Source organism: Brachypodium distachyon, chromosome 3 (assembly GCF_000005505.3).
Source record: "Brachypodium distachyon strain Bd21 chromosome 3, Brachypodium_distachyon_v3.0, whole genome shotgun sequence".
NCBI classification, from domain to species: Eukaryota; Viridiplantae; Streptophyta; class Magnoliopsida; order Poales; family Poaceae; genus Brachypodium; species Brachypodium distachyon.
In genome coordinates, this window is record NC_016133.3 from 39,543,527 (window position 1) to 39,558,057 (window position 14,531).

The 14,531-nt window shown below is 40.8% G+C and overlaps 1 protein-coding gene across 2 annotated transcripts; it reads left to right on the forward strand.

Annotated features, from left to right (window-relative positions):
* The first annotated feature begins 6,685 nt into the window (after positions 1–6,685).
* LOC100821621 (AT-rich interactive domain-containing protein 4) lies at positions 6,686–14,531 on the forward strand. Of its 2 annotated transcripts, none has more exons than XM_024461093.1 (13): positions 6,686–6,883; positions 8,488–8,576; positions 8,654–8,906; positions 8,995–9,051; positions 10,180–10,211; positions 11,165–11,300; positions 11,383–11,556; positions 12,433–13,029; positions 13,113–13,250; positions 13,347–13,445; positions 13,733–13,833; positions 13,927–14,017; positions 14,104–14,531. In XM_024461093.1, exons 1-13 carry the CDS (start codon positions 6,701–6,703, stop codon positions 14,233–14,235), a joined length of 2,082 nt encoding a protein of 693 aa, XP_024316861.1. In that variant the 5' UTR covers positions 6,686–6,700; the 3' UTR covers positions 14,236–14,531. The 2 variants fall into 2 exon arrangements, with proteins under 2 accessions (XP_024316861.1, XP_024316862.1); XM_024461094.1 differs by lacking the exon at positions 6,686–6,883 and adding an exon at positions 7,202–7,258.

Consider the following 14,531-nt stretch of genomic DNA (forward strand, 5'->3'; position numbering starts at 1 on the left):
TCCTCCTCCCCTTGGAACACTTCACCTGAAAGAAATCAGGTACAAATTCCCTCTTTTCTTCATTTCCAAATGTAAATGTGTTGTCAGATTCCCTCTTGATTTCATTTTCAAATGTAGATCAGGGAAATAGAAGGCTCACAGTTCCTGACATGCACTGCGGTTACTCATGCATAATTTCGGTCATTTTCAAATGTAGATCATGGAAATGGAAAGCACACCGTTCATGACATGCACTGCAATTATTTGTGCATAAGTAAAAGCACCGTTTGCGCTTGTTCATGAAACTGAATAATAAAACCTACTGCATATGTAACTTTCAAACTGAAACACTTACCTTTTCTTTGTCATATTGCTCGAGTATAACTTCTTCTGCCCATTACAATTTTGTTTGTCCATGAAACTGAAAACTTAAAGCTTCTGTAGCTGTAATTTTGTAACTTAAATACTACACCTTTTTCTGTCACTCTGCTCGAGTTTAGCTGCTTCTGTCACTAACAATTTCGCTTGTTCATGAAACTGAAAATAGTTACTAACTAAAGATAATTTGTTGTTGTTATTTGGCAGTGGCGTTTCAAGGTTGACCCATCAAACCAAGAAGCAGCAGATGATGCCTTGGATGAGAACTTGGCAAGAAAAGTGAGACAAATGCTACATGAAGAAAAGGCGGCAGCCATCAAAAGATTAAAGAAGGGACAGTTGCCTAGAGAACTAACAGAAGTCGATGAGGAGGGCAATCGTTGGCCGACAAAGGAAGCTTTAATTTCTGCTAAGCCACGAGACTTTGGTACCACTGTAGGTAGGGAATTGCTTTGCGAGCATTGGACTAGTGCTGCATTTAGGAAGAAATCTTTCACCAACCAGAGGAACAGACTAGCCCATGGGGACACGGTCTTCCATACTAGTGGCGGGAGAAGTGTTGTCTCTACACGCCAATACCTGATACTTCTGATTTTCCAGAATCATCTTTTTATGTTGATAAATAATGTTCTATTATATTGGATGACATTTCTTATTCTTCAAATGCAGAAGCTCAAAACCGGTACAGATCCTGGAATTGCTGGTGCTTGGCTTCACACACACAATATGCATCGAGGGACTGATCAAGAGGATATATGCAGTGAAAGAACTGCTAAACATTGGGTTAGTTAAATTATGTAGCTTAGCTAATTTTAATCATAGTGAGAACAATGTTCATTACACAGGAGCTAATCAATAATTTTATTTGGAATAGGAAAAATTTGATAATGCAATGGTGAATGCCTAGAAAATTGGGAAAAGGAGCACCCGGAATTAGATGGAGAAATCATCTATGAAGCAGTAGGTAGAATGCCACATGATAGGTTGGGAATTGCTGACGAGTTATTTACCAAAACAGAGAAGTCCAGGATTAACTCTAGAAGGGTGAAACATATTGGGTGAAATAAAATATATCTTCTTTTTTCATGTGTGTTGTGTACAATTGTAAGATGATTGTTTTGAAATGCCAAAATTAAGAAATTAATTATATCGTCTGTGATCGCAATATATAGGATTTAAATTGTATATTTCTAGATTGTTCAACATCTCCCCGTCAAAAGAAATCCTGAGGGGTTACCGATGCCCGACAGTGCAAAACCTCTCGGATATATGATAGGCCGACTGGAACTTCGGACCGTCGGCTATCCTACAAGCTGAAGGGGCTGGACTCTACTCAATTATAAGTATCCACGACGGTGTGTGCGTACCGTTGGCGATTATACTAATAGACGGGAAACATACCGTCGACATCACCGATGCCTGACAGTGCAAAACCTCTCGAATATATGATAGGCCGACTGGAACTTTGGACCGTCGGCTATCTTACAAACTGAAGGGGATGGACTCCACTCAACTATAAGTATCCCCGATGGTGTGTGCGTACCCTCGGCGATTATACTAATTGACGGGACACATACCGTCGACTATTAAACAAGTTGACGGTGAGAAATAACCGTTGGCCAATACATATTCGACGGGACACGGTCGGCTATCAGAGTCACATGACCGAGCGGCCAACCGTCGGATAATTACCATAGGTAAATACAATACCCGAATGTACCGTCGGCTATTACAGTAATGGCTGATGCCGCATAGCCGACGGGGGATAGCTGACGGTTCACCGTCGGTTAAACTGTTGGCCGACGGTGATCGAAAATAGCGGACGGTGATTTCCCCCTCGGCTAAAATGTGATATCTAGTAGTGAGGGATGGGAGAAAGCTAACGGGGAGGGAAGAACGTGAAGCAGCGACAATGCCATGGCGGTAAGGCAGAGGGGCATAGCGCCCTTCACTCAGGCGCGAAATGACCGTGTGTGGGGCCCTGGCTGGCCTCGCTTGGCCACGGTGGCAGGGGCATAGCGTCTAAGAGAGAGGCACTATTATTCAGAGTTTAGCGCTTAGCTGTCGGGCGCTACACGAAAGGGTTAGATTAGTGAAATAGTTTCGCGACGAGTTCATCTTGTGAAATAGTTTCGCGTTGAGGTATGTTTTGTTGAAATCGACACTAATTGAGTGCTAATGGTGCTTGGAAGCATTCTTTAGAGAAAAAATAATCCGAAAGATGACTCAACATTATGTTATTTCAAGTTTTGAGAAAATCTTCACCTTCTTGTGGGCTGTGAAGCAAATTTCACAAACTCAAGCACCCAAAATGTCTTTTTAGGTTTTATTCTTGATTTTTTGTTCATGCAAGCTAAAAGATAAGAAAAAATCACGAGAATAAGAGGGTACATGATTCACTCAAGTACTTTGTGCTACAACCTTTTGGATTCTTCTTTAACTTTTAACCTCATTATTTGATTTGTTCGAAAAAGGATAGCGCAAGTGCACAAAGGTGCCAAAATAAACATGCAACTATGCAAGTCAAGTCCCATAGAAAAGAAAGATAACAAGTTCCAATCAACAACGATGTGCCTGAAGCAAACAAATTTCACAAAAGAAACGGCTAAATACTCCGTCGATCCTAAACATGTGACTTCCTAGAGAAAACATGGATCAGACTCTCTTTTTAGAAACACCAATTTAAATATAGGGATACACACGCACGCACACATCACATACACGCACTCATAATGTCCGCAGAAGATCAGAGACACGGTCAACTTGGTGTGTTTGATCCAACCACCCCACACCCCCCCCCCCCCCACTAACCCAAGTACCCAACAAATGGATTGATGTGTATGATTTAGATTGGCAAGACAAAAATTGTACCACTAAATTTGTCGAGAAAACTACTTTCCTAACATATATTCCATTTCATTAACATATACATAGAAAACGGTTAAAGATACATGTGGAATATAGTGTCAAAATATAAAACGCAATCGAAGCACACCTATTTCAGAAAAGAATGGACATTGTGGAAATGAACACGGTCTTCAAAACAGAAAAGATTTATTGAAAGTTGACAAATATACACATGATTTCCAAAATATCTAATTTAGACATCAGGGAAGTTTGGTTAATTTAGTTAAATGTTTTATTTCATGATTGATTAAGACGTGTTTTGTCTCCGTTCAAAAAAGAAAGAAAGTCGTGGCGTGACTTTACTGGGCCTGCAACTACACGGAGAACACGGTAGATATTTCCGGCGTCGACAGAGGGACGAGACGAACGTACGTACGGCTGAGCCACGTACTGCGCTAAAATGCAGCACAAGGAGATGAGACGATCGATCGACGTGAAATTTGCTTGATGGATCAAATTAACGCAAGTTAAAAGAAGGGCATCCTAAGAGGTCTCTCACACATCAACTCTCCACGAAGATTCAAGGTCATAGCAAGCTGGACTCAGATCTGCCATCCACGTTAAATTGTTTGATTTAAAATCTTCTTTTCAGGAGAAGTGTGAGCTTTATTTATATCGAAATGTTATGGTTACAACAAGCCACGGACGGGCCACGGCAGTGAGACCGTCTAGACATGGTGCATGATCACACACAATACAATCTCTCCCGAGGGCCAAGGCAATCATCTCAAGACTCCACCAACAGGTCAGTACTGTAGTGCATAACTTGTAGTTAACCGGCAAGTTTATGTCCACTCGTACAAGCATCTTTCAGTTCTACATGGACAATCGTACTCCAGGGAAATGATGAACTCTCCCAGAGAAATAATTGCGTTGAAGTAATAAGTGTATTGTCTAGTTTTTTTCTATTATACCGGTCTTTTGGTTGTGTTGACTAGCACATGAAATTCTTCATGGTATCAGAACCAAGATGTTTCGAGTTCGAGACCCGGCTGACGCAGTTAAAATTGCAGCCCACTTTCGATTCATACATCAGACCGGTGGTCTTTTGGTTGTGTTGGTTCTAGCGCATGAAGCTCTTCAAATAGGACACATGCAAGTGTGCTTTCTCATCATTGTACTACATGCATAGGTAAGAGATGGGCGACATTTTTACTTGATCCTTTGGAGCCTAAATGAACATAATAGTTTTATTTTAATTTAGAAAAAAAATATTTTGGCTTTTTTTAACAAAGTCTAGAAATGGTTGGTGAGCTCGAAATTGTATATATTTGGTTCTTCATTTAGAAAATCGGATACTTATGGTCACTTTCACAGGTTTGAACGGTTATGATTGGTTTTGACTTCATGTGGCACGGCTTCCCCTCAAAATATTCCACGTCAGTGTTTGTGAGCGTCTACGTCTGTATTGTGTTTTCTCAAAAAAAAAAATCCATGTCAGATGCCACATTTTGAGAAACCATGTTTTTTTCCGAAAAGGAGACGTTTCCACGGCCTCTGCATCAATCATTGCACACAACCGTTGTATTCTTGAAGTCTCAAATCGCGTTTGGATCTCAGAATTACAACACAATAAGACAACAAACTAGAAAAAAGAAACATACTTCTCCCAGCCTGTTGCTTTGGTGTCATCTCAAAACTCATCTGGAGACACCTAGAAGCAGATTTCACAGACCAGCACCCTTTTTAAGTCACATGCCGATCTATCTTCATCGTCCGTCTTTCTTCATAACAACATTAATGACGATAATAACAGACAACATCACCATACCAGTCGCCGCCTCATCGTCAGAAGCATAGCCAACGATGGCTAGAGAAGTTTGAGACTCAAGCATAAATTGGATGGTTGTACCCAGCTACTAGAAATCAAACCCCAGGTCTAATATATGTTCTCATTTAAGCTGAGAGGTAATACCTAGCTGTGACTTATCTACTGTGACTCTTTCAATCTCGATGCTCAAGACTCAACTTTCAGGAGATATAGAAAACGTTCTCATTAAACGTGCGAGTGTTTGTGTTTTGTGTGGGTGTCTATGTTGGGATTGGTATATTTGGGCTGGACTAGAGCGCGACGCCGCGTGTTAGGGAGCCAGCGCGACGCCGCACAATAGGGAGCGGGCAGCGGCGGCTCCATGTAATTCCACACGCCGCGCGATAGCGTTCTGGCGCGACGGCCTGCGGGGGGACTGCGACGGCGTGTGTGTGTATGTGTATGGGGAGGGGGGGGGGCTGCAGTCGCAGCAGACACGTGAGACAGCGCGCAGCAGCAGACGCGCCAGGGCTGCTGGAGCAGCGCGCCCGCGCGCAGCAGCAGACGCGCCGCTCGAGCGGCCACAGGGAAGGTGCACGACGATGGCGGGGCCGCACGCGGCGGAAGGCTCGGCGAACGCAGCGGCAGGAAAGGCACAAGAGAATGACGGGGCACGTAAAACTAAATATTTTGACCAAAACTAACGCCATGAGTTGCAACCCGCTATTGAATACAAATGCTCCATCTACTGGAAAAAAATAACTGTGTCAACTTCTATTCGTCAAAATCTAGCACCTAGCACGGTATGCCGCTATCATCTCCATTTATAACGAACCTCACACATAAAACTTATCTCCCCTTTGCACTTAATGAGCAAAATTGTTACGCCTAATGAGCACAAATTGCCAACCCCCGCTTAATTCAAATTGCAACATCTAAGGAACACATATTGCCATCCCTAACAAGCACCTATTGCCATCCCGCTTAATACAACTTGCCACCCATAATAAGTACAAATTGCCACCCGGCCTGTTTGATACAAATTACCATCCCGTTTAATACAATTGTCACCCCTAACGAGCAAATATTGCCACCCCGCTGAATACAACTTGACACTTCTAATGAGCACAAATTGCCACCCTTAATAAGCGTACTCCGCTTAAAACAAATGGGAAATACAAATTGGCATCCTTAATAAACACACTAATAAGTAGAAATTGCCACCCCGTAATGAACACATATTGCCATTCCTAATAAACACACTAGTAAATACAAATTGACTCCTGTAACGAGCACATATTGCCATCCCTAACGAGCACCTATTACCATCCCCGCGTAATACAACTTGTATCCATAATGAGCACAAATTGCCATCCGGCCTGCTTAATACAAATTGCCATCCCGTTTAATACAATGCCAACCCTAACGAGCACATATTGCCACCCAACTGAATGCAACTTGACACCCCTAATGAGCACAAATTGCCATCCTTAATAAGTGTAAATTGCCAACTCCGCTTAAAACAAATGAGAAATACAGATTGTCGTCACTAATAAACACAATTAATCAACAAGCTGCCCCGCGAGGCATACACGACGGAACGCAGCGGACACGTGTTCAAGTCCGGGAGCGCGTCCACCGTGCGGTGGGGGCTGTGACGACGCGAAGCGGGGGCGGGGTCCGGCGATGGCGGGCAGCGGAGGGGAGGGCGCACGACGGCACGAAGGAGCAGACGCACGGCCGCGCGGCGCCCCGCAGCAGCCACGCGCTCGGCGGCAGCGAGGCGCGCAACAGCAGGCTCGCGTGCGACAGCGTGCAGCAGCAGGGGCGGCAACTCGGCGTGCAGCAGCAGGCACGGGCGGCGGAGAGGTAAAGCTCCTACTCCTACTTTGTTGTATTACCCGAGATATTATCAAGGAGCTATTGAAGACATGCATAGTTAGTTGGTTGATTATCATTGTAGACTTATGGAGTTAGTTGGGGATTGCCACCAATGTGCCATCCTCTTTTTTGGTACTTCATTGACTATTTGTAGAAGTCCTGATTCGTGAGTTTAGCTCGTTTGGACTTTTGACAAAAATAGACGTGCTACTGATTGTTGGGATGTTTATATGCTCGAGATACTAGCATACTGTGTGCGCTTCACTATACAATAATAAATAACAAATTAGTACGCACATTGAGGGATACAGATGTGCCAAAATGGGGGGTGCGGAAGAATTTAACGAGGAAAGTGAGGGGAAGGTGGGTCTTGTTTGATCCAGATCTAATGATTCATCCAGCTTGTTGACGGTCTGTCTGCCCTCACCAAGTTTAGCTCTTATGCTGATAGGGAATTACCACAATCATCATCCATTCTATGCAGTAGCCTCATGTATCACGATCTTTTGATTAATTCATCGATTGATGTATTTTGCACAAAGTTAGGGATAATGATTAAGGAAAAAAATCTGTAGCTACTTCCTTTTGATTGTTTGAAAAGGGGGTATTTTGTAAAGATTCAAAGATCACTAGTGAATCTTCATTGTTCTGCCTTTTGAATTTTGAGTGTTCAAAAAAAGGGGGATTTTGTTTTGTAGCACTGAAGTGAATGATTGCTACTCCAACGTAAATATCACCAAATCATTCTGGTTCACTTTAGTACCGTTGAAGTTTCCATCTCCCATTATTTTCCACTCGGGTCAGAGCGTAAGCTAGTGATGCTTTCGGCTACTGGACTTTAGCCATCCCTGTCATTTTGAAGGGGTTATGATGTCAGCTAAGCCCTTTCGCCCATGCGGCCATGCCTACAGCCTCCCTCTTTGCCATCTTCCTGATGCAATGCAGCCCCAACCTGGCCTTTATATCCTTTCCTAACACAATCACCGTGATTAATCGCCACCAAGTCTGCCACTAACACTCTAGTCTTTGTTGCTGATGCCCACTTCTTCAGCTTGACCTTGCTGATGCAGGTGGGACTCCAGTAACCTTGACCACCCAACCCTGACCTTGAGGCACTCAATCTCAACCTCTGACAAGTTCTTCTCCACGGCCAGCTACTTCCTCTCACCGTTTGCTTCTCAAAATCTAACCTTCGTTACCCTGTCTTCTTTTACCTCATTGATTGCTTGCATCCTCCAGGAGATGTCTAGGAACTGCACCAAACGTTGTGGTTGTGGCCTTGAGGGAGGTGGGTTAGTCGATGAATAGTTTCGGTTCTAGTTCTAGTTGGGTGTAAGGCAATTTGTTTGGTCCAAGGGCTAAGGCTAAGGGTTCTAGTTCGGTTCTAGCTGGGTGTAAGGAAATCTTGCTATTTACTCTTGTTTTCATGAGAAAGTATTTAACCAAAGTGGTGATCTTTGTTGCTACAAAGCCACCTTTTTCGTAGAAGTAATCACAATTTTGTGCAGTATCAATGAACTGTCGCTACTTTGCTGTTTACATTGAATTTCTGGTTCTAATTTTGGGACTAATGTTGACATTCTTTCATTCAGGGGATTCCATATTTAATATATTGGAGGAATTCTTTTTCATCTTATGCAGCAACTCATTTTCGCCATGTGTTGACATCAGTTATTCAGAGGTATCAGCATCGTCAATGTAGCGTCAATCTACCTCATGTAGTTTTGTTTCACATCTAATAATCGAGTATAAATGCAGTTCCTGCAGCCATATATGGGATGCATTTCAGCTTGCTCGTGCCTCTTTTCGATTATACTGTGTACGAAATAACCATGTTCGAAGTGTTGAGCTTGGGCCTCACCTATTAGGGGATGCTCCAAAGATCAACATTGCCCCTCCCGATAATGGAATGGCTGATGGAGAAGGTAGCTCTGAAGCTTTTTCAGCTATAAAGATACATGACAAAGATGTCAACATGAAATTTCTTATCTGTGGTGTGCCATGTACCTTGGTAAGCTTTCACTTTAAGTCTAATTATTTTTGTGTCATTCAGTGTATTTCTTCTTCTAACCAGTGATTACACAACCATCTCTTGGCAGGATGCATGTTTGTTGGGCTCACTGGAAGATGGTTTGAACGCTTTGTTGAATATTGAGGTATGGTCCATCATCCTTGCATTTACCAAGGCCCTTGTGTTTGCTGCTTCACTTCCATGTCTAAATTCTTGAAGTAAATAATTATGTCTATGCTGAAGATCTAGTTCATGGAGCTGCGAGATTATTAGAGTATGCTATGTCAACTTATTAGTAAATAATAATTGCTGCATGCAATATTCTTGCAACCATTAAGAAGGCTTGCACTGTTTCACATGCTCGTATGGGCGCAAGAGCGCAAGTGAAACCAACCCATTTGCTGGTCTACAGGGGGCGATAAACAAAGCTATACAAAAAGTATGTAAATGCACAGGCAGAGACCATATGGAAGCTTTTTTTCCTTTGAATCTGAAAGCGATGACAGTATATATATACTTACAATAGGGAGAACTGCGCAAATTACTAATGGAAAATTACAATTTCAATCTATTTTTAAATTAATTTATAAAGTTTTGTCAAATGGCAAAAAATACATGGAAAAGGAGGGCAAAGTCCAAAAGTTTGTAGTATTACGTCAAACTTATGTTTTCTCTGTATTGTTGTAAAACATTACAAGTTTTTGAAAAGTTAATAGGTTTCATGAGGCAAAATCTTCAATTGGTTTGCTTTGATTTTATGCAATGGACAAACACTCTTCCATGGTTTTCTCCTAAAGCTGCGTTTTCGTCATACATTTTTCCGCTGAAGATTTCACATTAATTTCAGAATAGCATACTCCGTCCAGTTCACACAAACATGACGTTCTGGGCACAAGTTCAGTCAGAATTATAAAACTTTGACTGCATATCCTTTTTAATACTCCCTCCGATCAATAATAAGTGTCGCCAATTTAGTACAACTTTGTACTAAATCATATGTTTGGATTTGTCTCAAAAAGTACTTCCGTAACATCTAAACTTTCCTGAGTTTTATAAATGTCTATGTCCAAAACGTCATCTTTTTGTGAACTGGAGGGTGTACATGTTTCTATTTACTGATTTTGTACTGTATTAATTCAGAATAAGCTGACATGCAAATGTACAGATTTCTAGTCCCTACAGTGCTTTATCAAATATTCTAAGGATTCTTAAGTATTCTATTTTAGTATGTACTTGGTGATAAGGCCTGTTTAATGCTTGATTTTCTTTCCAGATTCGTGGGAGTAAACTACGTAATCGAGTCAGGTATCTTCAGTTGCCATATATTATACAATATAGTACACACTACCTCCATTCCTAAATATAAGATGTTTTAGCTTTGTCCTAAAGTTAAACTTCTTAAGGTTTGACCAAGTTTATATAGAAAAATGTACTAACATCTACAAAATCAAATAAGTATAAGTGCACTATAAAATATGTATCATGGCAGATTTAATAATATTAATTTAGAGTTGTAGATGTTGGTAGATTTTTCTATACACTTGGTCAACTTTAAGAAGTTTGACATGGGACAAAGGTAGAACATCTTATATTTTGGAATGGAGGGAGTACTGAAGTATTATGCAAGGTGTCTGGTTACTTGCTTATTTTTAATACTAATTTGTTTATTAGTCATTTTTGCACTGTTCTTATTTTTTTTTCTCGAACACCAGTCATTTTGTATTAGAAAGAAAGCATCAAGTTGGAAAGACTACATCAAACCCAAAACCCCAAAGGAAAAACAAAACATAAAATCAGATGCAAAAAAGAGCCTACCTAAAACTATGAGTTGCAATTGTCCTGCCTCAACCAGGATGCAATCGGCCAAGTCCTGACAGTATGGCAAGATCATTGAACATGCAGGAATTTGCGGATCCTCCAGAGCCACCCCCACCCTGTTCCGCTTCCTCCAAAAACCAGTTGTAGTACCTACTGTTTTCATTTTGATAATCATATTGATATTTTTCTTGACTGCAAAATGTTTCAATGTTCAAACCATACCGCATACAAAATGAAGGATTCTTTATTTATTCTGCCTATTAATATTAGCTAATAGGTATCCGAGGTCACATTGCTATAAAACTCTTATTGGTAACCAGAGAGATAGTAGCATAGATTCAATATGGTATGTCTTGTTGATCATTTCCTCACCACATTTTTAGATTATGCTAGTTTTATTTATATTAGTTTTGCATTTTTTTTCTACATTTTCCTTGCAGTGCTGCTCCTCCACCTCTTGAAGCTGAAACTCTTCCATGTGGGGTAGTTACAATGCGTTCTGATATCACAACTTGCAGTTCTTCATACATGTCTCTTCTTGTTTCTGGCAGTGCACAAACTTGCTTTGATGATAAGGTATCGATTTCTACAATTATGGACTATTTTTATCTTCAGCTTGACATGCGCGGAGTCTTATGCTGCCTCACAATATGTGCAGATTTTGGAGAGCCATATAAAAAATGAAATTATTGAAAAGAGCCAATTGGTTCGCTCTCTGCCAAATAGTGAGGATAATAAGCCATCTTCAGCAGAGCCTTTAACTTCCATGTCGATCGCTTGTGGAGCGTCTATATTTGAAGTCTGGATGACCCTCCCCAAGTGGGCTGCAGAGGTTCTTTTCCTCCATTTTTTTAAGAAAAAAACATGGACCAAATAGACTACTATAAATCTATAATTGCTTAGATGTGTCGCAGTTTACCTGGATTTTTTCTCAATCACCATTTAGTGCAAACCTTTTAGATATTAATTTCTTTTTTGTGGATGGTAGATTTTTCTCCCTCTGTTTCTAAGTTATTTTAGTCCCTAGAGTGGTAAATAAACCTGGAGGAAAACGAACCTGGTAGCATTATATAATGCTCTTTTATTTTGCACTCCCAAACGTTGTTGAGTACTCAATGCCTAGAGCAGCTACTTTTCTCTTGGCCAAGTAAGCCTCATTTGAGGCCTGAGGGTATTCATAGTGGAATGACATGCAGGGAAACTATGTTATGGACGCATATCCATATTGTAGAACTTTGTTCTTCTGTTTGGAATAATAACTTGTCCTGGAGTTTCCAGCACCATTTTATTTTGGGGTGTTTGTTGTTCACATGTTTTATGACAGTTTCCACTGTCCTCTAGATTCTAGTTGTGTTCTTATGTTAGCAAATATAGTGCTTTACGGAAACTAGAGGCCCAGTTCTTTTTTCTGCTAAACAATTCTGCTGTGATTGTGCCTAAAAATAAGATGGCTAAATGTATTGAAAACAAGCAAAGTTTGAACTATTTAATGCATAATTTATATGGTGGTTTAATAAGTCTTAAGGGCTCTATTTCCTTTGTACCATGTGAGTAATTTTCGTCAACAGGACTGACCTGTTACAAAAATAATGAGCTATCTGGTTTATCCTTTCTTTCTCTGTTTCTGTTATATTTTCGTTACATAATTATCATATGTATGAGTGGATGTTCGTTTATCACTGACTGAAAATTCTTCTTAACTGTCTAGATTTTGAAACAACTTGCTCCAGATATCTCTTACAAAAGCTTGGTTGGACTTGGAATTGCCAGTGTAAATAGTACACCAGTATCTTCATTCAATAGGCAAGATGCAGATCGACTTCTTTTCTTTTGCACAAGCCAGTACAAAGATCGACCTATTGAAGTCGGTCCATATTTACATCTGCCAAGATGGTCAGCATCCCTTACTAAGGAGAGAAGAATGAAGGGAAGTCTCGAGGTGGAACCAAATGTTTCTTGTGCAAATGGAGTTGGAGATGACAAGAAACATCTGATGGATGGATCTTCTCTGCCATCAGTCAAGACCAGGCTGAAGCCAGCAACAATGAGACCCATTCCCCGCTCTTCAAAGCAACACCTGCATCCTTTTACGGGTTTCACTCAGTCTATCATTAATGGTGCTTATCAAACTAAGTCCAGCTTTCCAGCACGTCCACCAGGAAAGCATAATTCAGTACCTGCTGCCTCAGCAACTCGAAGGAAATCGTCATCCGGGTCATCACGTTCTCAACAAGCACTTCTATTGAATCCTCTCCCAATGAAGAAACATGGTTGCGACCGGTTGCCTATCCAAACTTGCCATGAAGTAAACTTTTGGATCATCATGTGTTCTTTTTTCCTTTCTCATTATTTATGCTAATAAACACATATCATCCTGACTTTTTGCAGGAAGATTTCTTGAAAGATCTCATGCAGTTTTTACTCCAAAGGGGCCACACTCGACTTGTACCTCAAGGAGGACTAGCTGAATTTCCAGATGCAATCCTAAATGCAAAGCGCCTTGATTTATATAACTTGTACAAAGAGGTGGTTTTGTACTGCTTATCTCATATATTGACTATGAAGCTAAACAATTCGTGATATTAATCATTCCGTTAACAAATATGCTGATTGATCATTCAGGTTGTATCCAGAGGTGGCTTTTATGTTGGCAATGGCATAAATTGGAAAGGTCAAGTATTTTCGAAGATGTGCAACCATACTGTTACCAATAAAATGACGGTATGCATGTGTTTCAGACACTCTTTTCGTTCTTTTTATTGTATACTGAAGGACTCAATGCCTACTATTATTTGTGGTACCATCGGTTGTATTTCTGATGTTAACCTGCTATTGCTCAGTAAGTTTTGATTTTCAAATTAGTTTCACTATATTAAGTTCTTTGTGCTAATTATATATTTTATTTCGACATTTATTAAGTTTGCTGCTATCTGTCCGTCTGGTTCATTTGCCTAATTATGAGTTGCTAATTGTATCCTGGTGTTCTCACTTTGTCCATTTTTATATAGGGTGTTGGAAACACGCTAAAAAGACACTACGAAACATACTTGCTAGAATACCAACTTTGTCATGACGATGTCGATGGTGAATGTTGCTTGCTGTGCCACAGGTTTGAGGATTTGAGTATCTTTTCATGCCTGGTGTTACATTCTTTTCTATTCTATGCCAGCAGAATCTAATGTGTTACTTTATGTATTTACAGTACCGCTCCAGGTGACTGGGTGAACTGTGGGTTGTGCGGTGATTGGGCCCACTTTGGATGTGATAAACGCCAAGGGCTAGGTGCTTTCAAGGTAAATCCTGAACTTCCATGTTAATTTCCCTTTCCAGAAATTCCAAATTTTAGGTCATCGATTGATCTGAGCTGCTGTGGTAACAGGACTATTCAAAGACAGATGGTTTGGAATACATCTGTCCCCACTGTAGCGGTACAAATTATAAGAAGCCACCACTACCCAAGAGAGTAGGCAATAGTTCCGCAAATCTGGCATCTGCATCACAAAATGTTTAATTTTCCTTTTCTTTGCGTGCCCCTTTTGTCCCACATTTTGGGAGAGACGGGGCTGGCAGAAAGTAGGGCCTAGACGTGTGTAGTGTTGAGCCGTGTGATCTCATTATTCTGGTTCACTTATGGTGGAAAGTTAAGTGCAATCTGTGACAGCTCAGGAAACATCGAACCTGTTGTGTTTCATATTTCCTCAGGTTGTGACCGTGCATTTTTTGGCCCATTTTGTTAACAGTATTGATAATTGACCAGTGAAGAAACGATGTGTTCTGTGACTATCGTATTTCATATTTCCCTGCAAA